This window comes from Acipenser ruthenus, chromosome 1 (assembly GCF_902713425.1).
Source record: "Acipenser ruthenus chromosome 1, fAciRut3.2 maternal haplotype, whole genome shotgun sequence".
Classification (NCBI taxonomy): Eukaryota; Metazoa; Chordata; class Actinopteri; order Acipenseriformes; family Acipenseridae; genus Acipenser; species Acipenser ruthenus.
The window spans coordinates 44,601,786-44,629,157 of record NC_081189.1 but is presented as its reverse complement, the minus strand read 5'-3'; the positions used below and the strand labels follow the sequence as shown (position 1 = coordinate 44,629,157).

Genomic DNA, 27,372 nt, shown 5'->3' with positions numbered 1-27,372 from the left:
GTGTAAAAAAGTGCCTCCTATTTTCTGTTTTGAATGCCCCTTTATCTAATCTCCATTTGTGACCCCTGGTCCTTGTTTCTTTTTTCAGATCAAAGAAGTTCCCTGGGTCGACATTGTCTATACCTTTTAGGATTTTGAATGTTTGAATCAGATCGCCACGTAGTCTTCTTTGTTCAAGACTGAATGGATTCAATTCTTTTAGCCTGTCTGCATATGACATGCCTTTTAAATCCGGGTTAATTCTGGTTGCTCTTCTTTGCACTCTTTCTAGAGCAGCAATATCCTTTTTGTAATGAGGTGACCAGAACTGAACACAATATTCTAGGTGAGGTCTTACTAATGCATTGTAAAGTTTTAACATTACTTTCCTTGATTTAAATTCAATACTTCTCACAATATATCCGAGCAGCTTGTTGGCCTTTTTTTATAGCTTCCCCACATTGTCTAGATGAAGACATTTCTGACTTGCTTTGAAAAAAATGAAATGGAAGAAAAGCAAAAGAGTTAATTAAAAAACAGTGAAATAGTAAATAATTAGCAATTACTCAGAATAGTAATTTATCTGCAACAAGATTAAAAACAACAGAATACAATTAGTGAGATGGAGATACAGCATATTATAGTAAAAATCATTTTACTCATTTGTGACAGGGTGGCTGTGCGGTGACGTCAGGTCAGAAGCAGGAAGGGAAAATACTGACACCAAACGTTTTAACAAAAAGACTTGCTCACAGAGCGAAAATAAATAATTAAACAAAAATAATCATGAACACAAAAATACCACACAATACAGGTCAGGCTGGGCAGTAGCCTTCACTGATTCTATACGTTCAATTTTTAAGTTTCGTTTTCTCTCTCGTTCCTTGCTCTCTCGTTCAGACAGCTGCAGGCTTTTCTACAGGTGACCATCTTCCAATTAGCAACAATTTAAACAATTAACTCTGGAGATGGTCACCTTCTGCACAAGGTTTTCAGTCTGGATGGGGCTACCCATCCACGCTACTAAAACAAAACAAACAAACAATCGGCAACGCCGTCAATATATTTCTAAATAAATACAAAAACACACAGCGCCTCGCCATCAAAATAAATACAAATAAATCATAAAACAAACAAATACAAAACAATAATCTGCACATGGGTGGAAGGGGAGACCCCGTTCTAAAAATAAACAAATAAATAATACGTACAGGGCTCCTCGCCCTGTTACACCATTAAATTACAGTAGCCATAAAAGAGTCCAAATCTGTGAAATCTTAAAAATACACTATAAAACCAATAATGTGTTTTTTTTTAAAAAATCAAATTGTCGCCTTATACCTTTGTCTATCCCAGCAGCCTTGTTGTTTTTTCCTGCCACTGTAATCCAGTTTTTGAAGGCCGTCCACTTAATCTTGCTTATCTTCAGCCAGGATTCTTTGCATTCAGTGATCGCTCAAGAAAGCAGAATAAACATCATGAGAATATATAAACATGACAGCTACTAAGAGACAATTCAGCACTCATCCAGGTAGTTTACCAACACTGATTACACTCTCTGTTAATGCTGAACAAAACTTTATTGAGAAGAAAAAAATAAAATGATACTCTTTTGATTGCAAAATCTAAAACCATACCTTATCTTGAAGACACAAGTAACCCGAATTATCATGGTCTTTACTCCAGAAGTGCAATTTTTTCCTGACACTTTTAGGGGTAGATGTACTAAGATAGGCCAGTTATAGTGCAAACATACCTCAATTTGCATTTTCCTTGCGACAATTCGCAAAGTATGCACTTTGTTGTATGTACTGAGAGAAAATATGTTGATAAAGAGAGCCACAATATCCTAATTTAAATATTTGTTGTGTCATCTTAGCGAGATCTTTAGCATTGCGAGAGTTGTGCGACATTTTTTTCGAATAAATAATGAAAGGCAGTTTAATCCCATCAAATTCTAAAGTGGGGCCCCCAACTTCCCCTCAAATAAAAAAAACGTTTCTATCAAAAAACTTTTTTATAATCATACAGTAGCCCCTTGATAAACCAGATATGTTTGACTGACATAAGGAGGTGTCAATAAATAAAATCGCACACACATACATTTATGCTGCTCAATGTATTTTAACTGTATACCTCATTGCACTGAAATAACACTAATGTGTTTTGGGTAGGCTACACATTACAATATGAAAGAAATATAAATCTATACAGTACACCTATACAGTATACAGTAGAGTAGTAAAATCAGATGAACACCGAGCGCACTTTCTTTTAACTTTAGCCTGCAGGCTACCTGTATGGTAACACAAAATAAATCATGTTGCTGCATTGTACACATTGGTGTACAATGCGAACAAAAGATTATTTATAATTGAAACAATGATTTTAGCATTTTTTTAAATTTGTATTATTATTAACTTGGCCTACTTAGTAGCCTAGACAATTAACACAAAATAGATCATGGTGATGCATTGACAAGTTATGATACTTACAGGAGGACAGTCATTTTTTGTTAATACGAATTTCAAGGGACCAGCAACACATTTTGCATTGTACCACTAATTCGTAGTATCATGAGTAGCCTATAAGCCAAATGTATACGGTCAGTTTTTATTTAAGTTAGTCAGTGGTACAGTGCTAAATTGTGCACAATTACAAACCACCTGCATATTAATAGAATAGGTGTATTGCCTATTCCTATTCAGATGTTCAGAATGAGCTGGAGGGGTTAGTGGCACATGTACGTAGTCTATCTCCACCCCATTTTTGCGAATTTAAGCAGTAATGGCCATAATTACATATTCATCTATGATTGAACCACAAACAGAAACTGCTGTAGCAAAGCATTCCCTAAAAAGTCGCAAATAGCATTGTGCTTGTTTAGTACATTTCACCCAAAACTTCCGACTTGCAACTGGTTTGCGACTATTGCAACTGCAGCAACACTTTAGTACACCTACCCTATGTCTGCAATTTCTGCTTGAGTAGCAAAAATATCCTTCATACTGCTTGAAGAGAGTGTCACACAGAAATGTCTCCTCTGAGTTTGATTTCTATTCAACAGCACTAACAGCAGGGGGTTGAAGTACATTTTAGACACACTCCTTCAAGTAGGACTTTATATAAATTCAGTCACTCGTGCCAAGGAACTCTAGTGAAACCGAATTAAACAGTAAATCAATCTTCATCTTTGTGTGAAACAAACAAATCATTTAAAGTAACCAATCACTAATAAAACATTTACATTTACATATTTTTTTCCATTCATTAAAAAAAATTCTGCAACACTTTCAATGGGCTGTCGGGCTACCACATGTAATGAAGGCGGGACTGTAAGTGTTTCAGTTGTTCTGGAGGGATATGTATGTGACGTCACTGATTTTGTGCAATCCTGGATACTGAAATCCCTACTGAGTCATACCTAATGTCTACTATAAGATCTTCTGTTTGGCCCATTGCAACTTAATACATGCCCGAGTCTATTCCCGTAACAAATGAAGCAGAATAGAGGGAGCAATCTCATTGGCTAACAAGTGTTCCAATCTGTTCTAATATGTCACCATAACAGCACAAGTTGGAACTTTTAGAAGAAGTCTGCCAAATTTACATGATAACCAATTTACTTTGGCAGAAAGGCCAGTTTATAAGCACAATTATATCATTTCAGGGTGTTCAAATATTGTGCAATGTCCACACCCCTAGAGGTGTCATATGTCCTGTGTTACTACTATGAATATGTATTACAGATAGCTGATGTTTTCTGGTTGATTATATACAGTACAATTTCAAACCCAGCTTGTTGGTGCTAAGTTACAGATGCTGTATCCAACTGTGACAGAGACAGAATGATTCTTGGTGATTGTGACAGAGATCGAATGACTCTTGGTGTTAGATCTCCCTCTCGACCTGTGAGGGCACGGTGCAAGAGGAACAGAGTACCCTTAATTAAATGGCACGACAATTTATTCCATAGGGTAGGTGGAAGTCGGTCATTTAGGAAGGGGGCAGAGCTACGGCACCCAAGCTCATTGACCCGGACGGTAAGCGGCGTGGCATCCGAGGACTGGAGGAGCGGATGCGCTCGTTAACCTCGGGGTCATGGGCGAGGGTATAAATAGGGGGCATGGCTTGAGTGATCTGTTCCTTTGTAGATGGTTAAGCAAATAAACCTAGAAGGAGCCCGTGAACTTGAAACTAAGAAACCATGAGTGTTCGCTGTATTCGTCTGTCTTGTAACACTGTCTGTTCTGTGTTGTTTGTCGTTTAAGAGTACTAGCACAGTCCGGAGCTGTAGCCGTCGGCCAGCATTAACCCGGACGTCAGCACGCACTTCTTTCACTTCAGGACTGTCTTTTCACCACGAGCACCTAATTCACGCACTGTAGAAACTGTGTTAAAACGGAAGTCTGTCATCTAGAAAGGGGGCGGAGCTACAATACACTAAATCATCGACCCGGAAGTGAAACAACGTGGCAGCCGCGGATTGGAGGAGTGGTTGCACTAGTTAACCAAGGGGACATGATTGACAGTACCAAACGGGGCGTAATCTGTTCCTTGTTATGGTTAAACGCTAAACCGGAAGGAGACCTGTATTACAATTGAGAGTGTTTTGTTTGTTTGTCGTGTTAAAAACTGTTTGTTTGTTGTTATTAGATGGCTAACACGATCCATAGCTGTCACAAAAGGCCAGCACTAAACCTGGACAACACTTCACTATTGTTTCACGAATAACTGTATTTACACCACAAGCACTATTACACTCACTTGTAGACTGGTGTTTAATAACGGGACTGTTATTATTTCAGGACCAACCTGTGGATTACAACAGAGCAGTATTGCCTGTTGGCATTGTTATTGTTTGCTGTATTTGCGTCATCAAACCATTGGATTTACAAATAAAATATCATTGCACCTGGATTATCGTTGTCTGTCTGCTCAGTGATCACTGTTAACCACTTTGCCACACCAACACGTCACAAATCCCTCGAAACTTAATCTAGCTGTTTCTTTGAAACTGTTTCTTTGGTCCAATATTGTGTATAACCTGCTTTAAATATAGATGTATTTAAAGATTACTTTCCCCCTCTTTCTGCTGACTGTTATAAAACATATTCGGCTTACTGTCTCCAGGGTCTTTATCAATGTTAGTGTTTCTGATGCATGGTTGATGGGACTGGAATTCCTCCTGGAGATTGCTGATGCTGCCAGGTAGGTCCACTAAGGCCAAGTGATTCTTGGGTCCGTGGTCTGATCTCAGGGGCTTGATGGCCACATGAGAACATGAAGGGACAGCTGTTGTTTCCCAGGCTGCTGCAAGCAAAACCAGCATGTTAGAAACATCTATCTCCCACCACAACTACAAATATCACTATAACAAGTTGGAGAAAAAAAAAGCCTTATCTTGGGTCTTTAATATACAAATTGTGTGTCTTAGCAAGGTACATTTGCACAGCAGTTTCACAGTTTATCATGTTTTTCAAGTTTATTCCGTTTTTATTGTGCTATTTTTTCAATGCTTTACCATATGTCTGTGTGGTGTATTCTTTTAACTAGATGTTACTCTTCTTTTACAGTGGTATTTCACAGAGTTGACCAAGCCTGGATCCAGGACAGAAGCAGAATGACAAAATCAATTACACACGTTGAAAAATGAACTTTTTGATTTAGTTAGTTTGTGGAGGGGGAGAGTGGATGTATCCATAAATATACCAATTGCCTTCCTTACCACGTGGTCATGTACATTTGTACGCCAATAATCCTGCCCTTAAAATTGTAAACAGACATCTTTCCACAGTATTTAATGCGTTTAGTAATGTTAATAAGGGGTCAAGGAAGCACCCCTGGTGGAAAACTAGCAGGATTAATATAGAATTAAATATCACAATTAAATATCACTGTTATCTTAATAGATGTATTCTTCTTGATGTTTAGAATCACTTTGTAATTCATTATCTGTTTCGGTCATCACATACATGCTTTAAAAAGTCACCAGTATATGATAACTGAAACCGAAAATGAAATACAAAGTGATTCTAAACAACAAGGTAACTGTGATATTTCATACCCATTACTAAGTTGCTCTTTAACATGTTGTAAAATATAAGATATATAAAGACCTTTAAAACAATGAGATTAAAACTAAAGATTACTGTAAATGCATATGATTCATTGATCTGTGATACAAAATGTGCCAATTATTTTAATATCTTTCCTTGTTGCATATTTGCACCAGATCAAAAGGTTGAAAACTTCGGAAGAAATGTCATGAATGGGGAGATTCCTACAGAGAATGTTTTATAAAATGTTTGTCTTTATAGCATGCTTGCACCTCTGCTTTTAAAAGAATATCATTTATGCAGGTAAAGTATTTAAGCTTAATTTTCATTGTCACACATTCCTCCTTCAGTTTAATGAAGCTCTTAAAGAATCCAATAAGAAGTCATCTTTGCAGCAAGAAAACACTTTGTATTCATCATCAGTTCTCTTATTTATAATCTAATTAAAAAAAAAAACCCTGGTTACACAGATGAAGTACTAGCCGAAATATTTGCCACGTTGGTTAGTTTGGTAAGTTTTGCCTTAGAAATTATCACCACATCTGCCAAATAACAAGTCAAAGATGGCCACCAGTCAGTCACCTTTGATCAGATCAACTGATCAGACATTGCTCAAAATAACTGAAAGAAATTTGTTCAGCTGTTTTGGAGCAATCGTGGTATGACGAAGACACTCCAAAATGTCTTTCTTGTATTGTTTGTTTCTTTCCTATTTATGCCCCTTGATACTACAAATATCTCCAACAGGGCTCTTTCTTACCAAGCAAGGGTAAAACTGACCTCCAAAACATCTTCATCCCACAAACAGTTACTGTATGTAAAATTACCAAAGAGAAAAACTGAGGTTACTTACTGTTTTTGGACAAGTGGTCCAGAGCTACAGAAGACTTTCTAATCTTCTTTCCCAAATACATTGGAGACAGGGGGACATTTTCTGTTGCGGAAGTGTTCAGGTACATAACAGCATTTGAACAAGGTCACTCCTAAAGAAGAAAAGCTATTGATACCAAATTGATATCAAGTCTTTTGTATATATACAATTTGGTATTCGTGAAAATTATCTTGGACTTTTTAGTATTTGAACAGCTTTAATAGGAAAACAATATTACATAACAAGGTGTTCAAATATATGTAATTTAACAGTCCATGCCCTAGAATTTTAGACCATATTTGAATACCCTATAGTGTATTATTGTGATTATAAAATGGCATGCTCAAGCCTTTCCTATCCCTAGCAGAGTGAATTGATTGTTAATGAATCAGGCAGAGTGGTTCTGAAAGTTCCAAGCTGTGCTGTTATGGTGACATGTTTGCACAGGTTGGAATGTTTGTTAGCAAATGAAATGGCTCCCTCTATCCTTGCCACTTTATAAGAAAGCAATAACTTGACAGGGTGTTCAAATACATTCCAATATCTGCACATCTAGGGGTATTGTTCCACATGAGGCAAAGCCAAGAGCTGTTAAACAGCCTACAGCTATGGCCAAAAGTTTTGCATTACACGTACAAGTATAACACAAATGAATCCAGTTTACAGTAGATCTGCCAGTTTAGATCATTAACATTTACCTCTCAGACAGTTAAACAATGTTGTTTTAATTTCAGATTAACTGGACTAACCTTGAATTAATGTCCCTTACATATGCTACACAATTTTAAATTAGCCAGTGGAAGGAGGTATACAGATGCTATAGATCACAACAAACACAAGCATTACCCATTACCTCAGCCCTGCCTAAAGAAGATTACTTTTAAAAGCAGAGCGCAAACATAGACCAAGAAAACACTGACATATACTCATACAGTATCAACAAAGTATAAAATATCCTACCTGCATTTTAGAATCACTACTTTAAACTTAAAATGAAACCATGAAATGTGACATCTTCATTGTTGTATTCATATTTAGAGCAGCTGAATGGAAAGCTGGAGAAGAGATCATTGCTGTAGGTAGAACCTTTCAGCATTGTTGAAATATTTAGATGTCAGGTGAGAGTTCATTGGGTATTCATTTGCAGGGAAAGTAATGGCTATGTATTAGTTTGGTGTAATGGGATATCCATTCAGTTCCCAATACGGTAAAACAGATACAGAAATATAATACCAGAGTCTAATATCCTGTATATTTCAAAGTAAAGAATTTCAAAGGTTCAGTGTCAAATCCCTGCCTACCAGTTGAACTCTAAGGATGTGATCTGGGCTCAACAGGTAACCAGGAAGATAAAGGCTGATTAATCCATGGGGATGTTATGAGGTATGCCATCATATTTACAGATAGCCAAAATTAAAAAATAAAGAAGAATACAGTGTATAAACTAGAAAAACATGCCCTTCGTAAGCAAATTGACCCCACTTCTGATCCTGCTGGCTCATAGATGTAGTAAATTCAGAGCTCAACTATCACTAGTAAATGATTATCATGAAGACCTTTAAGTCTTCCCCGCTCCTTTAATATGTGCACAGTGCATTTCTGAAGACATTTTTGATTAATAAGACATTGTTTTCATTATTTATCTTTAGCTTCTTGTGATTTCAAACATCTGCAACTGAACTCCCAATCTCATTAGAGTCAGCAAATAGCTGTGCCAAAAGCATACCTTCTGACATCTGCAGATGTTCTTCAGACACATTCTGTATTGTTCTTAATAGAGAATCTAGTTTCCTTGGGTAGTTTAAATAATAACCATTTGCGATTTAAAATAATAATAATAATAATAATAATAATAATAATAATAATAATAATAATAATAATAATAATAACAATAATAATAATAATAATCTTTCTTCAAGTTTCTCATTGGTGTTCTCCCTGAACTGCAAGTGGTAAGCACGTTGCTGTTTAAAGTGTACATTTTGTTGATCCTTTGACTGGCCTCAATATTGAGTTTTTACCATGTATTCCATTTGAGTAGGCAGTCATAGCTTTGTCCCCATTTTACCATGGTCGCCATGATGAAATACAGTTAGATATGTCAAGAGAACATATAGAGCCTGTACAGATACAAGCCATGGGGCTGGAGGAGGTATTGGTTGTGGCCTTGGGGATGTGAGGTCTGTTAGCCATTATGGTTCATTGTTTCTTGATTTTGGTTGCTTTGTAACATACATAAACTTCTTGTTAGTGGTGTCCAGGCTGAAACACTAGCTATAAAACATGCCACTGCTACTACAGACTGTTAAAACAGCGCAAATCTTAATTATTTTGTGTACTTACATGAATGGCCATTTATACCTCCAGAACAATTTAAACAGCTTGAAGACTTTATGTAGAATCATTGGTGGTCCCAGACAATACTGACAGTGTTATGGCAGATGTTTCTAAATCTTGTGCAGGTGCAGGTATAGTAACCTACATTTACAGAATGTATAACTTGTTATTACTAAATTACTTGTTACTATAAGACATTATATTAATTGACATATGAAATATAAAAACAATTGTCAGCTATAAAATCTGTTATTTAATCACTTTCATCATACAGTGAAAACTGAATGAACCAGTCACCAAAGGGGTTAAGCATATTGTGCTTATAGACGAGTAACTGCTTATTTAAGATGTCACTGTCATTTGGAAACAAATTAGTTTTGTGGTGTACTGGCATTATAGTTCAGATGACCCATAAATCAGTTTATATTGTATTTAAGTCGAAACATTGCTCTCAGTATAGTATAAATTGTTCCATCGTAGACTTAATTAAGAATTGCCATAGCCTATATTCACTTTTGTATCAAAATAATTTAGAATAAATTAGAATTATAAGAACATTGCAACTTTTCACTTATTTTGCTTTCCCCATTACTGAAAATAATTTCATATAACAAACAGTGACTGGTTTTGGAAACTTTATCAATGGGAAAATTCCGCCCCCCAGAACAACTCTAGAGATTCTCCTTGAATAAAAAAAAAAGTGATGAAGACTTTGCATTTATTTTAAATTGGAACCTCCCACACAACTACAGTTACCTTTTTTCTCACAAGAAACACAAACCACTAGTCTGCCTTGATAAATTGTTGAAGAATGAAATAATTAAAAAAAAAACAAAAAAAAAAAAAAAAAAAAACTAGTCTGCCTTGATAATGGGTTAAATACAGTATGGTACCCATGATTTTTGTCTTTTTTCTTTAAATATAACACCTGCTGTAATTAATTTTTACAGTATATATTTCTGTTGTTTGGAAGGATTTTGCATATTACCCCCTGCTCCACCCAAAACAAACATTCAATAGCTTTAAATATCATTGTACGTGGCAAGCTGGGAGGAAAAAATAAAAGTTATATAACACAAGCTATAGCCAAGGTGCAAGATGAACTGAAAACATCCTACGGGTATAATATCCTGAAGATTTGCGTGGTATCCTCTTCTATGTGTTGACTTTGGAGAAAGATTTAATTGACAAGGCATGATATTGTTGATGTTGATGATACTTTATTTCTTCCAGTTTGAACAGCACACTTAAGTATGGCATACTGGAAAAACAAAAAAGATGTTGGTTAATACATATACTAAGCCCTTAAGAAATTCTGAAATTGTCATTTCTCTTAAATGCTTTCGTATTTGGAATATGAAACACACTCTCGTTTTACCATGTGCATTGTTCTTGACAAAGAACATTAGTAGCAGCAACTGGAATTTGTTTTCATAAGGCAGATATTTTATCATACAATTCACAGGGTGGGAGCCAGGCTACCTGTAGTGACGTCGCCTGACTTTTCGGAGAGCCGCCCACAGTTAGGACCAAGCCTTCAGCAGGTCGAGGTCGGTATCGTGGTGAAGTCACCGCCACAGTTAGGTGAGACTGCGTCTTGGTGAGGCAACTTCCAAGGCTGGGCGTACGGCACCCTCAGGGATATAGAGTTAGTAAAGATTGAAAACATATAGAAAGGGGTCCCCATCTCTTGGGTGACCCGACATACACAAGGAGTCCCTGTCTCTTGGGGGATCCAACATACGAAAGCAGAGTTCCCGTCTCTTGTGGGGCCCCATACATAAATAAAGGCTTGAGAACCTTAAAGGAAGGAAGAAAATGAAACTCTGGCTTGGAGAGCTGCCCTCAATGAGGTGAATTATAGACTCCCAAAGCTGGGACGGAGACGCAGCCCCAGAGACCCTGAACTGAGAAGAGAGCCTCTTGTTATGAAGGGAGAGCTCCTACAGCGAGGTTTAGCAAGAATAAGCTTAGCTCCTCAGATTGCGAGGGTAGTGATAGATCATGTGATGCTAAAAGGTTGGGTTTGGCCAGGGGTCCCCTCTGACTTGTGGAGAACCCTCCTGCTGAGGTAAAGGACGCGGAGCTTAACCAAGGGTTGGAGAAAGTGAGATTACTAACCCCACAAAGGATGGACTCCCGGCTGCCCGCTATAGATTCCTATGAGTGCAGACAAACAAAAGAACCGCCAATGCATATACAAAGAAAGAAAGAAAGAAAGAACACATTTTACACAACAAGAAGGTTAGTAACTGGCTCCCCATTAACTATGTGAAGACCCTCTGCTCAGTGGAAAGGAAATACCCCCTTTCTTTTTAGGGGGAAACCGTTGGTGACCCCGGCGAAAGGGTCGTCCCCACTCCGGACATACTAGCAATAGACTGTTGTGCAGAAGATATCTCAGATGGGGAAGAATGTATGTATGATTCAACTGCTGATGAGGTCCAGTGTCCCATATTTTTAATTAGATGCTGGTTAATCTTTGCTCTTGCTGCTGATGTGGCTGCTCCGATTCTGAATGAATGAGGAGTATAGAATTGCGGGGGAAGTCCTGCTCTGGAAACCAACATAGACAGATGGGATTTATTATTATTATTATTATTTGTTTATTTAGCAGACGCCTTTATCCAAGGCGACTTACAGAGACTAGGGTGTGTGAACTATGCATCAGCTGCAGTGTCACTTACAATTACATCTCACCCGAAAGACGGAGCACAAGGAGGTTAAGTGACTTGCTCTGGGTCACACAATGAGTCAGTGGTTGATTGAACCGGGGACCTTCTGGTTACAAGCCTGTTTCTTTAACCACTGGACCACACAGCCTCCTGTGATGTGAGCCAATGTCTGGATATAACAGTTTGGCTTGAATCGATTAACAGGGGGTCAGAATTTGAAATAGATTTGAGTTCTGTGATATATTTCTGCATGGAAGCGTATGGGCAAAGAGAGTCAATTTTTGATAGCTGAATAAATTGACCTTGCTGAAGCTGATCCATTTTGGAAATGTTTAGGAAGAGGATAAAGTGTGAATCTAGGATGAGCAGCCTTGACGGAGGATTAAAATCAAATTGCCAAGAATAGCTATAGAGATAGGTAGACGAGAAGGAGAAGCGGTCGGATAGCTCTTAGAGATTCCGCACAGGAGGAGACGGACAGCTGGTATTGATAGGAGAGTTGGGGAGGTAATAGACATCAAGCGAAATTGGTATTGTATTCCTGACAAATAGGATCTGATTTTAGCTGGTGCAAGACGTAAAGAGTCCTTTGCATGCACTATAAATGCCATAATCCAGTCCTGGTTGAATGGGGTCAGATTAATCCTGCTTTGGGAGCAGAAAGTCAAATAGGTGGTCCAGCTGGTGGAATAAGAGGATTGGATGGAAGGAGCAAGTGCTGCAGCCACGTACTCTTGCGCTGTCCACTGATTGTTGGGGTCAGTTGAAAATTAGCTGGTTGAACTGGGGTGTCACTGCTGTCTGAGCTGTAGGGACCAGACGGTGAAATCTGGAACTCTTCAATTATGCTGCGGCGAATCAGCTGGGATATTGAATGACAGCGGGCAGTGGTTGAAGCGGTGGAACTATATGCTGTTGCAGATGCAAGGTTGTAGACCGGAGGCTCTACTGTAGGGTTGGTATAAAACCAGAATTGACAGTAGCTGCTTTGGCGGTGGCTGAGTTTACTGCAGGAATGAAGGAAAATACTATAACTGTGGAACCTTGCTTCTCTTGCTCAATATTTTATCCAAGTTGCTGAGTTTGGTACTGATTGCGGAAAAGGTATCCGCGAATGATTGCATGAATCATTTTATATCATGTTCCTGCTGAGTTTCACTGACTGGAGCAGCTGCCTACTGGCCTGATGTGCTGGCTGCGGGAGTAGCTTGCTCTGAGACAGTCTGCCTTATGGCTGACCTGAGCCACTGAACAGCCGAGCGCGGCTGAGGAGTTTTTTTGGGTGGAAAAACAGGTTCTGCTGAGATAGATTTGCAATAAAAAATGAAGAGGGATTCTCGATTGCTCCCTGCTGGAATCTCACTGCCGTTTTTGAAGAGGGTCTTTATGAGCTTGTTGAAAGTCCAGTCCTTAAAGTACAGACACTCTGTACACAGACACTCTGAGATCGGAGCCGCTTGGATCGGCGGGGCAGTGGAATGGTATCCTGCTCGAGAGGCACTTGTTCGGACGACATCTGATTAAGGGAAGAGTGATGGGCTGATCAGCCCCTGGATTGATGCTGTCGGAGAATGCTCTGATACGGAAATGAAGTTATACTTGAAACCCTCCGAATCTGAGGAAGAAAGGTGTTGTAAGTATTCCATGCTACTATTTCTTGCTCTTTACACAAGAAGGGTTTTTAGCTGGGGGTCTTGCAGTCGCTTAGGTTGAACGAAAACGAAAAACACAAGGCAACTGCATAGGGTGTGACTAATGAGTTAAATAGGAAGTAGATGTGATTGATGATAAGAGATGAAAGGATAGGGGGGAGCCCAGCTCCCGCCCCCCCAAACCACATTAATAGGTTAACATATATTTAATTTACTTAAAAACAGGTTGAAAGAAGTAATAAAAGGTTAAAAAACATATTCCAGTTAAATACTTTTAAAATGAAATGCAAGGCATTAAAGGGACTCTATCATCTATAAATTAATTTCTTACCTGTTAAATATCCTGTTATGTTTGTTGTTTTTTGCTTAGATTATTTTTGCCATACTTCCTTACTTTGGTAGCGCACATATTCTGTTTGAACCAGTGAATCTTAACACTACATTTCCAAAGTGGTGTGGTTTGAAAAAAAACCACTAAGTGTGTGAGGCTGTATAGAAATTTCCCATTTAAGTTTCAGTTGCCAGAGTTTAAGAGAGTAAAGAAATTACAGTTCCACATACCTACTGGTCATTTCTAAAACTACTTCCCTTCAGCTTTTAGGAGTCTCTTCAGAAGCACATCCCTGTGGTTGAAAATAGTGTTTTTTTTGTTTGTTTTTTTAACATTAAGGACTTTGTCATTTGTTTTGTTTAACATTCCCAATAAATAATTTGTCTAAGTTGGCAAGTTTATCAATTGGGCAACCTTTGACCTGTTTCAACATCATTAAAAGCTATTTTTAACCAGCGACAAAAAAAAGGTACTAGTGCCATGTACTATGAAAGTACTTCAGCAACTAGAGACCAAACATGATGCAAACCTGGATTTTGCAAGATATGTATGTTTGCCTACCAACTCCTTTACAATGTCACCATCTGTTTGTTCGGTAGCCATAATAAATTCATGTTTTTTAACATAATGAATCAATCATACCAATGGTTTTTGGTGACTGATTGTTTTCCTAAGGGAGGAGTATTCTTGTGTAGCAGGATGTGAGAAAACACAAATGATATCAGTCTCATCAAATCAGTAAGTCACACTGAACACCTGTTGCATCAAATAACGTATTTTAAATAGCATATAAGAACAAAAAATATTCAGTATAAGAAATAGGGACCAGTGATATCATTTGTAGTGTTAATTACGTCATTAAAACATGTCTTCACATGTTGTAATTGTGAACTGAAAATTGAGAACATAACATCAAAATGTATTGTGTGCTTCAATTCACTAATGCTAAAATCAGCACACTTTTTTTCCCAGTCTGGGATTTGTATTAACCAATGGGTGAATATGAACAGTTTTAAATCTTGGCATTTGAATCTTAAAGAGACAGTATCCCATCCTGTCCAAGTCATAAAAATGCGCTGCTTCATTTGAAATAACTTTCTGTACTTTTTTGGCATTATTAACTGCTTCAGGCAACTCTGATATATCTCAAAGCTTGGTGGAATTTTTTTCATTTTCAGTTCATCTTGCACCTTGGCTGCAGTCCCTGAATTACAGCAGCATCATCATTCTTTCTGATTAGGTAGTAGCAGGTGTATTACGATACAAGTCAGGAGCTCACCTATTATTCTCACTCGAGAGTTTCCCCAAGCTGCTCAAGTTGCTTGGATACGATCTACTTGGTGTCACATGCAATAGTGTCCTCATGTTTTAATTTACGTAAAATGCCTACTGCAACGGTAATTGTATACAGTAAATTAAATACCAAGACGGCTCTTTTTGTGAGTTGAGGTCAGAACCAGTGTTTGGTTGTCATCTTGTGCCCTGATCCTAACCAGAAGACTGGTCATTCTGAACTATCATTTCTGCAAACTGTCATTGCAGCATTTTGCATAGGCTATTTATTCATTCATTCATTTTTTTGAGTTACTGTAATAATAGAAAGAAAAAAACACTTGTTGTACAAAACACATTTGAGCTTCCATAAAAGTAACTTTCTGCATATTGTTGTTGTTGATATTATTATTATTATTATTATTATTATTATTATTATTATTATTAGGGCTACAGCATTTTAATAACTAGTTAGTCACTTTGACTAGCATATGTGTAGACCAGATATCACCTCTCTCTCTCTCTCTCTCTCTCTCTCTGTATATATATATATATATATATATATATATATATATATATATATATATATATATATATATATATATATATATATATGAGACCAGAGAATAAAAACAGCACACAACGATTACCTGTTTGTATCAAAATCGCCCTACAGTCAGTCTCACAGCTGCGCGTGCACGTGAAGTGAAGACTGCAAGGAGGCGTTCCGAACAGACCCGAAGGGCAGGGCGGGGGGGATGCAGGATGTTTCACAATACCGAGGCTGCACTCTGCCTTTGGGCTTTGGTATTATCTTACTATTATTCATGGAGTTCTGGATAGCATAAATCTTAAAATGCAAAACGGTCATACCATACCTGATTACCCTGCAAGTTTCTATATAAAGGGAGTGATACAATGTGTTGATGTAATTGGGACCAGTTTTAATAATAGAACACGAAGAATGAATTGCCCTGTGTTATTAAATATTGTTTTGCTTCATATCCTAGACGTCAAGTATTTGTAGCAGTTTAAAAGCATTTTAACAAGTGCTACAATATACTGTATAGGAATTTAACGATGTTGCTGTATGACCTTGTGTATACAAACAAGCCTTCCCTTCCCTCTAACGGTACTTTTCAAGTTTTTACAAATACCAAAGCTTTTAAAATTATTCATAAACGGACTGGGCTCAAAATCAATTCAGCTTCCTTGGTTTTTTTTTTGTTTTGTTTTTTCAGCTTTGGAAGCTTTTTTGGGAGGGCGCGTTTCTGACAAAGTAGAAAAAACTTGCAGCCAATCATTCAGGGTCTTGCGTGGCCTGCTGTTGCTAGGTGTGGCAAGCTTGTGGGTATAAAATACATATTTGTAGAGTTAGCTCACACTCAAAAGTCTGATTTTTCTAGGCTGTAAGTCCCTGAACAACAAAAAAGGTAAGGTGTTTGCTTGTGCTTAGTGATACATGTAGTCAGTCTTGTCATTAAGTTATGCATTTAGGATATTTATTAAACTCCGGCAATTCTATTTGTAGTATATGCGACATGTTTTTTTATACCCTTTACACTTTAACCACAGTTTTAAAATGGTTACGTCTTGTGTCTACTGGGCGTGACACTATTTAGCAACCTTTTAATTTTAGTAGAACCCTTTTCTAGACCACACAAAACCACAGTAAAATGTAATGTAAGTGATACATATTGCTGCAATACTCTACAATGTTTAGATCTAGTTTGAAAATGCAGTTTAAATAATATCGCAATCGATTTTTTTTGGTTAAATACGGCGTCTGGGAACCGACTGTTGTGTGCAGCATTCTTCAGGTGTGGTATTTGTATGAAATAGAAGTACAGGATTTAATGACCACGAAGTTTTCTATTGTTGATGTTATAGACACACCCATGATTGATTGACATACTTTGTAGTCCCATCACGGTCCTGGTAACGCTTATCAATTACATATTTGTTTTTTTGTGTGGTTAGAAATATCACCACTTTAATTTTGTTAATCCTGCTAAGAAATAGAAAACCAAGCAGCGCTATAATTTAAAAATGATTACCATTTGTTTAACGAAAGGGTCTCTCAGTCGGGTACTGTTAATCCTGGGGGAGCACTGCAGACCTGTAAGGACAATAAAGATAAAACAAATCTACATAACGGTTTGTATTGTTAAGATTGATAATACAAAGTGTTGTGTAAATATATGTGTTTTTTTTTGTTTGTTTGTTTTTTTAATCGTTTGCCTTTACAGGTCTGTAGTGTTCTCATTAGTAATACATTCCGATTGGCACACTTTCATTATATAAATGGCAAGTATTTGAAACTTATACTATTGTTTGGTTTTCGATTATTTTAGCAGGAGTAACAACACATGAAAGGCGTGTAATTTCGAACCACTGATTCAAATTTCAGTGTTCTTTTTTTCTCTGAGAAAACAAAAGACGTTCTAAAAAAAATTAATCGATAAGCGTTACACGGACCCATCACCTGCTAATGTGTGTTTAGGTCTAAGGATCGTTATAGTAGAAAGAACACAGAGTATCTGATGCAGTGTTTGAGTCGGAAGGGTCTGTAACAATTGCATAGTTTATTAACCGATTAACATGTTGGTTGTTATATTTTTACACTGATTCATATTGCCAGAGTGTGAAACTAATGAATTGCCACATTTGGGTGTGGCACTGCTGCTGCGCCCTTCAGAAGGTTTTCCTGAAAAATACAAAAAGGATTGAACAGTAGTAAAGGTTGGTTCATACTTCAGACCAACATGTGACAGGTCGGAATTACGTCATCCTGGAGAGTTGTATAGCCTTTTCTCATGCGTCTGCGACTTAAAATCGCATAGGGTCTGACAATGTTGAAAACTGTCAACATTTGCTGCGTGGTGGGAGTGAAGTTGCACAGCTTTTAGAGCTGTCTGCGCCTGACGTATCACATTCACATGTGACAGAAGTGTGAACCAAACCTAACACTCCTTCAAACTCTGTCCTAAAAAGCTGACTGTGGGTTTGATACAGTGAGCCATGTCTGTACAGTTAAGGAAGTTGGCTACATTTTTGCTCCATTGAAAGTTCATGCTGTCTGTAAAGTAATTCCACAACTCAAATGCAGTGCAGATACCTTAAACCAAGTGTGTGCAACCCTGGGAAGCGGAGCGTTCTCTCCAGGACTTCAAATGCAGATACTGGAAGACCTCCAGACTTTCAGATGCATTTGGCAAGCAACATTAATTTTGCCCTTTAATAAACTGACAAATTACAGTATATGTACATGTTAATTGTAATTTATGTGACTATTTAGTCCAGTTCAATACCAGCCCTTCATGATACTCTGTGTCAGAACACAATTTGTGACAGTCTAAACCTATGTAATATTATGCTCAAAGAACCTCGGCTGTTTGACAAGTAACAATTGTTCTGGAATCATGTTTTAAGGCAGAACCCATTTCTCTCTGTACTAAAGGAAACCATATTATGCTGGAGTTTAAACAATCCTTAATCTTTATGTTATTTTAGTATTCTGGATGTGCAATTGTGAGCAGAGACAAAGTCCCTGCACCACAAATTCTGTGCAGGTTCAATTAGTGTTAACCATGAAAGGATTTCGCACCTGCTTCTAGTTTCCAAGGCAGCAGTGTTACAGTACTGGACTTCGAAATTGTAACTACCTCCATCATTGATGCCTCACTTTTGTTTTAATTGAAAATATAATGTAACAAGTTAATTAGCACAATAATTCAGTTAATTTTATAATCCTAGTTTTATTGAACCTTGACCTGGGTATATATCAGACTTTCCCAGGTAACAGCTCCCCTATGATCAAATTAAATTGTGAAGGCAATTTATATACACAGCAGGGGGCTGAGTACAAAGGATTTCCTTACTTTGAAAAGTAACTTTTCAAGATGAAAGCTGCCTGCTTGGTTTAACTTTACTGCATTTACAGTAGATTCATTTAGATTACACAATTTACAGGCATTATCTGCAACACATTTTTGCACATTTCAATTATATATATATTTTTTCAAACCAACAAACTGGGCTGTCATTTTATTATCTCCCTGTTTTAATAGCACACCCTTCTACTATCTCAAAACTGTTCAAGATACTGACAGGTTTTTTTTTTTTTTTCCTCACCAATTGAAGGCAATCTTAGGAGTCACTTTTCTGGTTTTCCTAATCTATGCATGGCAGTTTATGGTATGCTTTTCAGTACAGATTGTGTAATAGTTGGGTGTTCTCATTTTTGAGTGTGTGTGTTTTTGGGTTTTTTTCCCCCCAAATGTATTCTTATTGTTTAGATCCACTTGTATCATTTAAACTTCTGGGGAAAAATGCTAATTCAGTTAAAATCAGGAGGATACATTAGTTAAGGTAATTTGGGTATTTCATACAACATAAGGGTATTGGACTGATTAAAGGAATATTCTGTTTCCTAAAAGCATCACAGAATACAACACAGAAGAGCATGGTGTTTTATGTTATGTTTTTTTTTTTTTTTTTCCCCCAGAAACTTCACTGAAAATGTCCTTCGTTAGCGAATTTTTGCAACAGGCCATGTATATGGGCCTGGACGATTATCCAGTAAGTATCCATGTACAGTCAGTGCCACTTAATCGGGACACTGGTAATCAGGATTTCTGCTTAAATGGTACAGAACTCTGGAAGACAGTTCTTCCCAATGCTATTTATGTTATTTCATTGGGATGTCGCTTCATTTAATTGGGATACAGTATTTTTTTTAAATGATGAACGGAGATAACTTTTCAGGGCAAGACTGGCTGGCGTAGCGCAGTGCAGTGATTACACTGTGACTTGCTTAAACCAGGTTGAACTCTTGAAGGAGCTGGAGCCTCCTGTGGTTTCTCAGGCTGCTGTGGCAAAGAAAGCTGGCATGTCAACATTACAGGTGTATCACATTGTGATAAGATGTGATTTCATTCTTTTTCATTTAGAAATAAAACAATTGACTTGTATTTCAAATGATGCATTTAACATTTATTCCTAATGTGATGTAATTTCATTCTCTCTTTTTTAATTAAAATCTCTTGTGTATGTTGTACATTATAAATATAAATGTGAGGTAAGGTCCTCTCATGCCTTTTTAATTGGGAACAGACGCTTATTCAGGATATCTTTACATCTCCCGAGGCTTTTCAATAAAGTGTCGCAGACTGAACCAATTTCTTTTTGTTATGTTTATGGTTACATAAAAAATATAATTTCCCTTTGTTCAGAATTGGCCATGATAAAGCAGCTGATTCTAAGAGCCTGGAATGTGAGCCCCTCCCTTGACCTTTAAATATCTAGGATAGAATGTAGACAGAGCAGCTCTTTGTGCATTAGATAAGTTCTACAACACATTTGCTGAACTTAAATGATATTAGATTAATGATATTTGATTTTAAATGAAAACATTAATGATATATCACTTTCAGTTACTTGAATATTGTATAGTTATTTCTAAATTAACTACGTTTTGCACCTCTTTTAGCCATCATATAAAGGACCAACAGTGACTCCATGCCCTAACTTTAATGTGAGTGCTGATGTCGCAGTATTGGACAAAGCAATCAAAGTAAAAGGTAATGATGGAATACGATTCTCATGGTGTTGGTACTGTAATTTGACACTGCCTGAAACTGGAAGCTGTATTATCTTGAATTTAAGTCATATTCTACCCAAACTGCAACATTCCACAAGAAACACATTAATAATAACTCTTCAGTACATGAGCTTGGCTGGATTTATTTATGTATTTATTTTGTTTAAGCATCCCAATGAGAGGAGCTTGTATGTATTTTCTAAACCCACAGCCACAACTGTACGCTTCACTTTGACCTGTGACCTATGATGGCTGACATATTGGAGTCATGTAACAATGTACGGAATCCACTGTGAGCAACCAGGGCACTTATTTAACTCAGTGTGTAAGGTGTTAAGTTTTCTTGAGGACTAAGTGTCCAGTGATGGTTTGAGGTAGGACACATTTGTGGAGTCAGCTCCAGAATGTGGCCCATACATTTGTCACTTAAGACTGCTGAAAATACTGTTGCATCTGCCAACCAAGTGCCTTCTAGAAGGCTTTTAATAAAATCTGTGTTTTGCTTGCCTCAGAATATACGTCGGGATTTTATTTGCATAAAAACAAAAAATCGGTCCGCAGAAGTCCGTTTACACAAAGTGTGTACTATGCAAGAGGTCATAACCTTGTTTAAATTTTTAGGCGTGGATGAGAAAACCATTATTGAAGTACTGGTGAAGAGGAGCAATGCCCAGCGTCAGCAAATCAAAGAGGCTTACCAGAAGGCTTCCGGAAAGGTAGAACTTTTAATTAGTTTATGAATCTTTTTTTCTTAAGTTATTGTACGTATATGCATGCTTACTAATTATCATGTAGGCTCTAGATGCTGCTCTGAAAAGTGCCCTCTCTGGCCAACTTGAAGATGTGGTCCTGGCCCTGTTAAAAACACCAGCCCAGTATGATGCTTACCTGTTGAACACTGCCATGAAGGTAAGCTTATAGTGGAAAGTTTGTTACTTGCAGTATGTGGTTCACAATTACATAAGTATTCAATATCATCAAAGGGTGATTGATTAATTTGGAGTATTTTGCAAACATTAGTGGGGACACTGTAAAACAGATCTATTCAATTCAGATTGTTTTGGTAGTTGATTAAGAACAACAGATTTCTCTCAATTATAGTTCATGTATAAAAATATACAAGAAATGCATATCATATTTTCTACTACATTTATTTTACGGAAACAAGAAGCATCTACATTAAACACGAAACACCATGAACAAAGGATTTTTATGTGATTAAGCTGGATAGTTATAAAAAACAGAATCCATTAGAATAAAGACTTAATTAGGGTGTGTGCAGTTAGGAGCTTGGATATTAACAATGGACTTCAAAGGTTGTTTATCTTGCTGCACTGTATAACCCTAGAGGCATAAATATATTTTAATAATTAAATGTTATGGTATATATTAAATGTAATGGCAAAGTAAGAGTTTCAGATACAAGCAGGCCTAAATCACAACTTCTAAAGTTTACTTTGCTGTAATTTGAAAACAGTTATGTATAATAGTGTTTAAATGGATTTGCAGGCAGACGTTAACACCAAAACCAATAATTAAGACAAGTTTGGGATCTATGTGAACTTGAATAGCTGTCTTTATTTTATTTTTATTTTTCACATGAGTTCATGATCTTGGTTGTCAAGATTTCAAATTAGTGGTTAGTCACACCAACAACATCTACTTCCATTACTAGCATGTTGAGAACAGTTTCTTTGTTAATAGTGTATTTTTTAAATTTGTTTCTTTTCATTTTACCAAGGCTAATGTTTACCTTAAATATAATCTACTCCTGTCAACCAAACCAGAATGCAGGCAACTGTATTTTAATGTGTTCCAAATATTTATATGTTTAATATTTAATGTAGTCTTTTTTTAATAAAAGGACTAGTATCTGGCAATATGTACAATTGTACAGCTTCCCTCTGTTGTAGCAGTAGCCGTCAGTATATTCTAAAAATCCCTCTTTGTAACAACCCATTTGCAGGGTCTTGGAACCGATGAAGACTGTCTTATTGAGGTGCTGGCATCCAGGACTAACAAAGAGATAAAAGAGATTTTAAAAGTCTACAATGATGGTAATTTCATTATTGCATTTACATGTTGTAAATAAAGTAATGAAAGGAATGCATTCATGTAAGAAAGACAGGTGGGCATGTTTTAAACTCACCCGCTGTCACGTTTTCTGTTTTGCGTTGTAGGAAAAAACAATCTTGAAAAAGACATTAGCTCGGAGACATCTGGAGACTTCAGAAAGGCACTCCTTTCCCTTTGTAAGGTAAGTTAGGAGATATGTGTTTTATGGGTAAACAAATCCTTGAAATACTGGCCTTATTGGTACTAGAATTAACATGGAGCCTGAGGCGGACATTTGTACCACTGGCTGTTGTGAGTATTTAAAATATGTTTGTATTTTAAATTTTGCTCACTAATATTATATGGGTCGTTCTTTAGGGAGACAGAAAAGAAGACAACGTTGTGAATGAAGATCTCGCTGACAGTGATGCCAGAGTAAGAATCTGTTTTTCATCAGTCTTTTTTTTTTTTTCCCGTTCTGGACAGTTTTGGAACACAATGGTAGGAAAATAAAATGCACATTTGTCAATCAAAGTAATATATTTTCTTTTATTTTTTGCTTTTAGTACCTTATTTCAGTGTAAACCACTCTGCTTTTAATAGAAATTAAACTAGCTTTTCTCCCCCATATATCTCAAGGCTCTGTATGAAGCTGGAGAGAAGAGAAAGGGGACCGATTGCTTGACTTTCATCAACATACTCACCACCAGGAGTGCTCCACAGCTTCGCAAAAGTAAGGCTTGGCGTTATCAAGGTTTTAAGAAAAAAAATATTAAATTTATTGCAGTGTCACACGTATACTGTTTCTTTCATATCATGCTGTTGTCCCATATTGTATATTAGGAATGGCTCTGTATTAGGGCTTGATACAGTACATATGTTCTTTGTTTTGAGTAAATATCCTTAAACAAATCATTTGTAAATTCTTAAGTAAATGGGCCATTATAGAAACTATTTTCTTTAGCTTAAAAGGTGCATTCATTTTCAGTGCTGTGGTGAGATGTTTTGAGACCAAGGGCTAGAGCAGATTGTAACACTGTAAAGAGAGGTTCCCTCATTAATGGATTAATGGGGTGCTGTTTGTACATTTCCAGTGCTTTTGGCATTAGATAGTTGTCAGAAGTTTCTATTGCCAATACTGCACATCCAATGCAACTATACATGAGGCTTTGCAGACTGCTATTTCCAACATTTAAAACTGTCTTTTTTAAATATTTGTCAGCATTTGAGAGATACAGCAAATACAGCAAACATGATGTGTCACAGGCTCTTGATCTGGAGCTGAAGGGTGATATTGAAAGCTGCCTGACTGCTGTTGGTATGTAAAGATATTTTCTTTGAAAATACAGTATGTATTTATTGAAACCAATATGGTTTTAACATTGATAAACATGGTGGTTTTAAAAAACGGTTCTATGCAGAGCAAATGGTTCTTGTATGAAACGGCCAATCTGCCACCACTACTTTAACTGAATATAAGCTGTTTCAGATGCTGGCTTCATAATTTCAGTGTAATAGAAACTTGTCAAGTAAGTCAAACAGTTTCCTTCACTTATGACCTAAGATGGTGTCATATTAGTGGCATGTAACATGTTGGTTTCAAAATGATAAATACCTAACACTGAGATACTGTTTTCATATTCAGTACTGTATTTTGTGATTCTCTGTCACGTTCAGTCATGGATATTGTATAAGAATAATTAACCCTCTTATAAATGTACTGTTCCTCCTGCATGTTAAATGTGCTGTTGACTTTGATAGGAACTGCATATTCAGGTTAATATGTTTTGTTTTTTTTTACAGTCAAATGTGCTGGAAACAAACCAGCTTTCTTTGCGGAAAAGCTGTACTTGTCAATGAAGGTAAACAAAGTGTGTTAAATTTTTCCTAAATTGACGGTTCAAATCATGCTTAATTTTAATGGGACAGTGGTAAAATCATTGCTGTATTGTACAGTAACAGTTACATGTGTAGTATATTAGTACTATGCAACTCCCATGCCTGGTTTATAAATAAAACGTGTGCTGTGGAATGTCCATACCAAGTTGCATCTCAATTGGATAAGCAGTTCCCAAGCAACTGCTATAAACAAATGTTAAACTACTGGTACGGCTATGTGCTTGTACCCACAATCGTTATTTGGCCATCCTATACTGTCTTTAACACCATAGCAGCCTGCTCATTGTTCCTCTGTTAATTTACACAGGGATCTGGAACCAGAGAAAAGATGTTGAACAGGATTTTGGTTAGCAGGTCTGAAATTGACTTGCTGGACATCAAAGCTGAATATCAGAAAAAATATGGCAAGACTCTTTACCAGGCCATTCTGGTAAGTTTCTCTCAGAATTCTATATAGCTGCCGCTGATATTTTGTATGACCAATTTGTGCCTTTTTTTTCTTTAACCCTTTGCGGTCCTGTGTCGGACCTGGTCCGACATTGCAATTTTCCCTTTCCGGTCCAATGTCTGACCCTATCCGACATCATCAAAAAGACGCAAAAAACAGGTCTCTAATCGTTTTTTCTCCGGAAAAAGCCGAGAAAACCATTCAATGGCCGAGTGAGACCGAGAGAAGCCGAAAAAAAAAAAGGGTGTATCTCATGAATACTGATAGCCCCGGCACTACATAGATAACACGGACATAAACAAACAAGATAGCTGCTTCTGCATCCAGCGCTCAAAGAATATCAGACACTTGCAGAGCTTTTTTTTAGCTGTTCTAGTAATAAATTAACTACGTGGATCGCATTATTGAGGAGTTTGGTGATAAAACAAGTGATCAAGAGATGATTTATTGGTATGTACTATTAAGAGGTATTTGAAAAATGTAGCAAACAAGGGGTGGGGTGGGGCTGGAGATGCAGTACTGGGTGTCCTGTTGATATGCAGTGCCTTTTAAACCTGTTTTACTGTGAAAAAAATGCTTTTAAACAGCGTGTCTAAAATAAACGGCACGTGTGAAAATAAATTGGACCTGACACGCCTGAGACGCGCTGAATAAATGGACCGCTAAGGGTTAATGTTATACTAAATGTGTGTGCCATAAGATTCCTCCACTAACTGTTTTTGATAGAGGATCTGTAAAGTGGTTAAGGGGCAGATTCAATCAAAAAAATACAGCAGCACTTTGATCATTTTTTTTGTTTTTTCTCATTGTGTTGTGGTGCTATTGAATCAAACTTTCAGACATAAGAGTGCCCTAAACACACGAGTAAAAAAAAAAAAAAAGTGTGCTAATTTGTTCAATATCTTAATATAACTTGGGTATTTTCTCGCTTTTGACCATCACAACTGTATGGTGCATCTGCTACCAATACTACCTGAATACAGGAAAAATAAAATAGAAATTCACATGCTTATTCAGCCAACAGATAAGTGTGTAACATATTGTACCAGCAAACATCTGTTGGATATGAGCTGCTTTCAATTGATATTCACGTTTGATATGAAGCCGTTACATTTTTCTTTTCATCTCTCTATCGACCGGGGGGGGAAAAAAAGGTGGTAGATCTACAGTATAAGAAGAGATTGCCTCCACTAAATGAAAACGAGTGCACTTGGTTTCAAAGATAAACCTGTCTGAGGTTATCACAGCTGACATGTTTCCTTTTTAAATTATTACAGGATGAAACCAAGGGAGATTATGAGCAGATCCTGCTGGCTCTCTGTGGAAGCAATAACTAAATTCCATACCAGGATGTGTGCAAGTCCTTGCAGCGGAAGAACAAATAATAATCTGCTTTTACACACACCTCGCTTCCTCAAATAGATATATATATATATCAGTAGGTAAATATATGTATGAAGTAACTAGTTTGTAGTAAAATGCTGATCATGTAAAATTGGCTGAGATTTTCACCTTGTCTGAGCAGGGTGGTTGTGTGCAAATAAAGTCCATATACTCTTCATAAACGTATTCGCATTTTTTCTTTATTAAAATCTCCCTTTCATGTTGCAGTTATATTCTAATAATAGAAAATGTCCTAAAATTGACCTCTGTACATGTAACATGTCTCTGTCATGTATGTATTCCAATTTTAAATGCAGAAGAGCTAACATATTTATGTAACTAGACTCAATTCCTTGTGCCAAATACAGAATTGTATATCTGGCTGGCAACGCAAAGGATTTCATTAGAAAATGTTGGCTTTCAAGGCTGGATTGTAAACGCAGTATCCATAAAACATATTGCATATTATAGACAGCTCAGGATCTTTTAGCCAATCGGTGCATGTTACGCCTTCTGAACTCCATGACACGATCACGGAGAAACCCTATTCATGACAGCAATTGTGCCACTTCAAGTTTTTGCTGTGCTGTGTTATCCGTATTGCCATATTCCTTTGAATTTAAGACTTACTTTTTAAACCATTTTTTTTCTTCAAAAATAGCCTGCATCTTAAATTCAAGTACAGTACAGTGATGCATGTATTAAAGTTGGCAACAAAAGATGTGACTACTAGAGTACACAAACAGCAACATGACTGACTGCCGAGAAAAGACGAACAAAAACGTCACTGTCAGCGATTGGATCGACTA

The 27,372-nt window shown here is 37.0% G+C and overlaps 1 protein-coding gene and 1 long non-coding RNA gene across 3 annotated transcripts; one reads left to right on the top strand and one right to left on the bottom strand.

Annotated features, from left to right (window-relative positions):
- Positions 1-857: 857 nt before the first annotated feature.
- LOC131737312 (uncharacterized) lies at positions 858-7,023 on the bottom strand. Its single transcript, XR_009328928.1, has 3 exons — positions 6,892-7,023; positions 5,104-5,292; positions 858-1,434 (listed from the first exon to the last, which is right to left on the bottom strand). It is a non-coding gene; the product is annotated as an uncharacterized LOC131737312 (long non-coding RNA).
- An 8,896-nt stretch (positions 7,024-15,919) lies between these two features.
- LOC117420718 (annexin A1) lies at positions 15,920-26,745 on the top strand. Of its 2 annotated transcripts, none has more exons than XM_059025599.1 (13): positions 15,920-15,983; positions 19,684-19,757; positions 20,668-20,758; positions 21,400-21,494; positions 21,574-21,687; positions 22,745-22,835; positions 22,959-23,035; positions 23,212-23,268; positions 23,473-23,566; positions 24,056-24,151; positions 24,637-24,695; positions 25,040-25,162; positions 26,458-26,745. In XM_059025599.1, exons 1-13 carry the CDS (start codon positions 15,935-15,937, stop codon positions 26,515-26,517), a joined length of 1,080 nt encoding a protein of 359 aa, XP_058881582.1. In that variant the 5' UTR covers positions 15,920-15,934; the 3' UTR covers positions 26,518-26,745. The 2 variants fall into 2 exon arrangements, with proteins under 2 accessions (XP_058881582.1, XP_033890174.2); XM_034034283.2 differs by lacking the exon at positions 15,920-15,983 and adding an exon at positions 16,529-16,608 and having other exon boundaries at positions 19,682-19,757.
- Positions 26,746-27,372: the final 627 nt, after the last annotated feature.

Coding starts and splice junctions, on each gene's coding strand:
- LOC117420718 (XM_059025599.1), top strand. CDS start 15,935: ATGCAGGATGTTTCACAATACCGAGGCTGCACTCTGCCTTTGGGCTTT. Junction 23,269..23,472: donor TCGCTGACAGTGATGCCAGA/GTAAGAATCTGT, acceptor ATATATCTCAAG/GCTCTGTATGAAGCTGGAGA. Junction 25,163..26,457: donor CTCTTTACCAGGCCATTCTG/GTAAGTTTCTCT, acceptor AAATTATTACAG/GATGAAACCAAGGGAGATTA.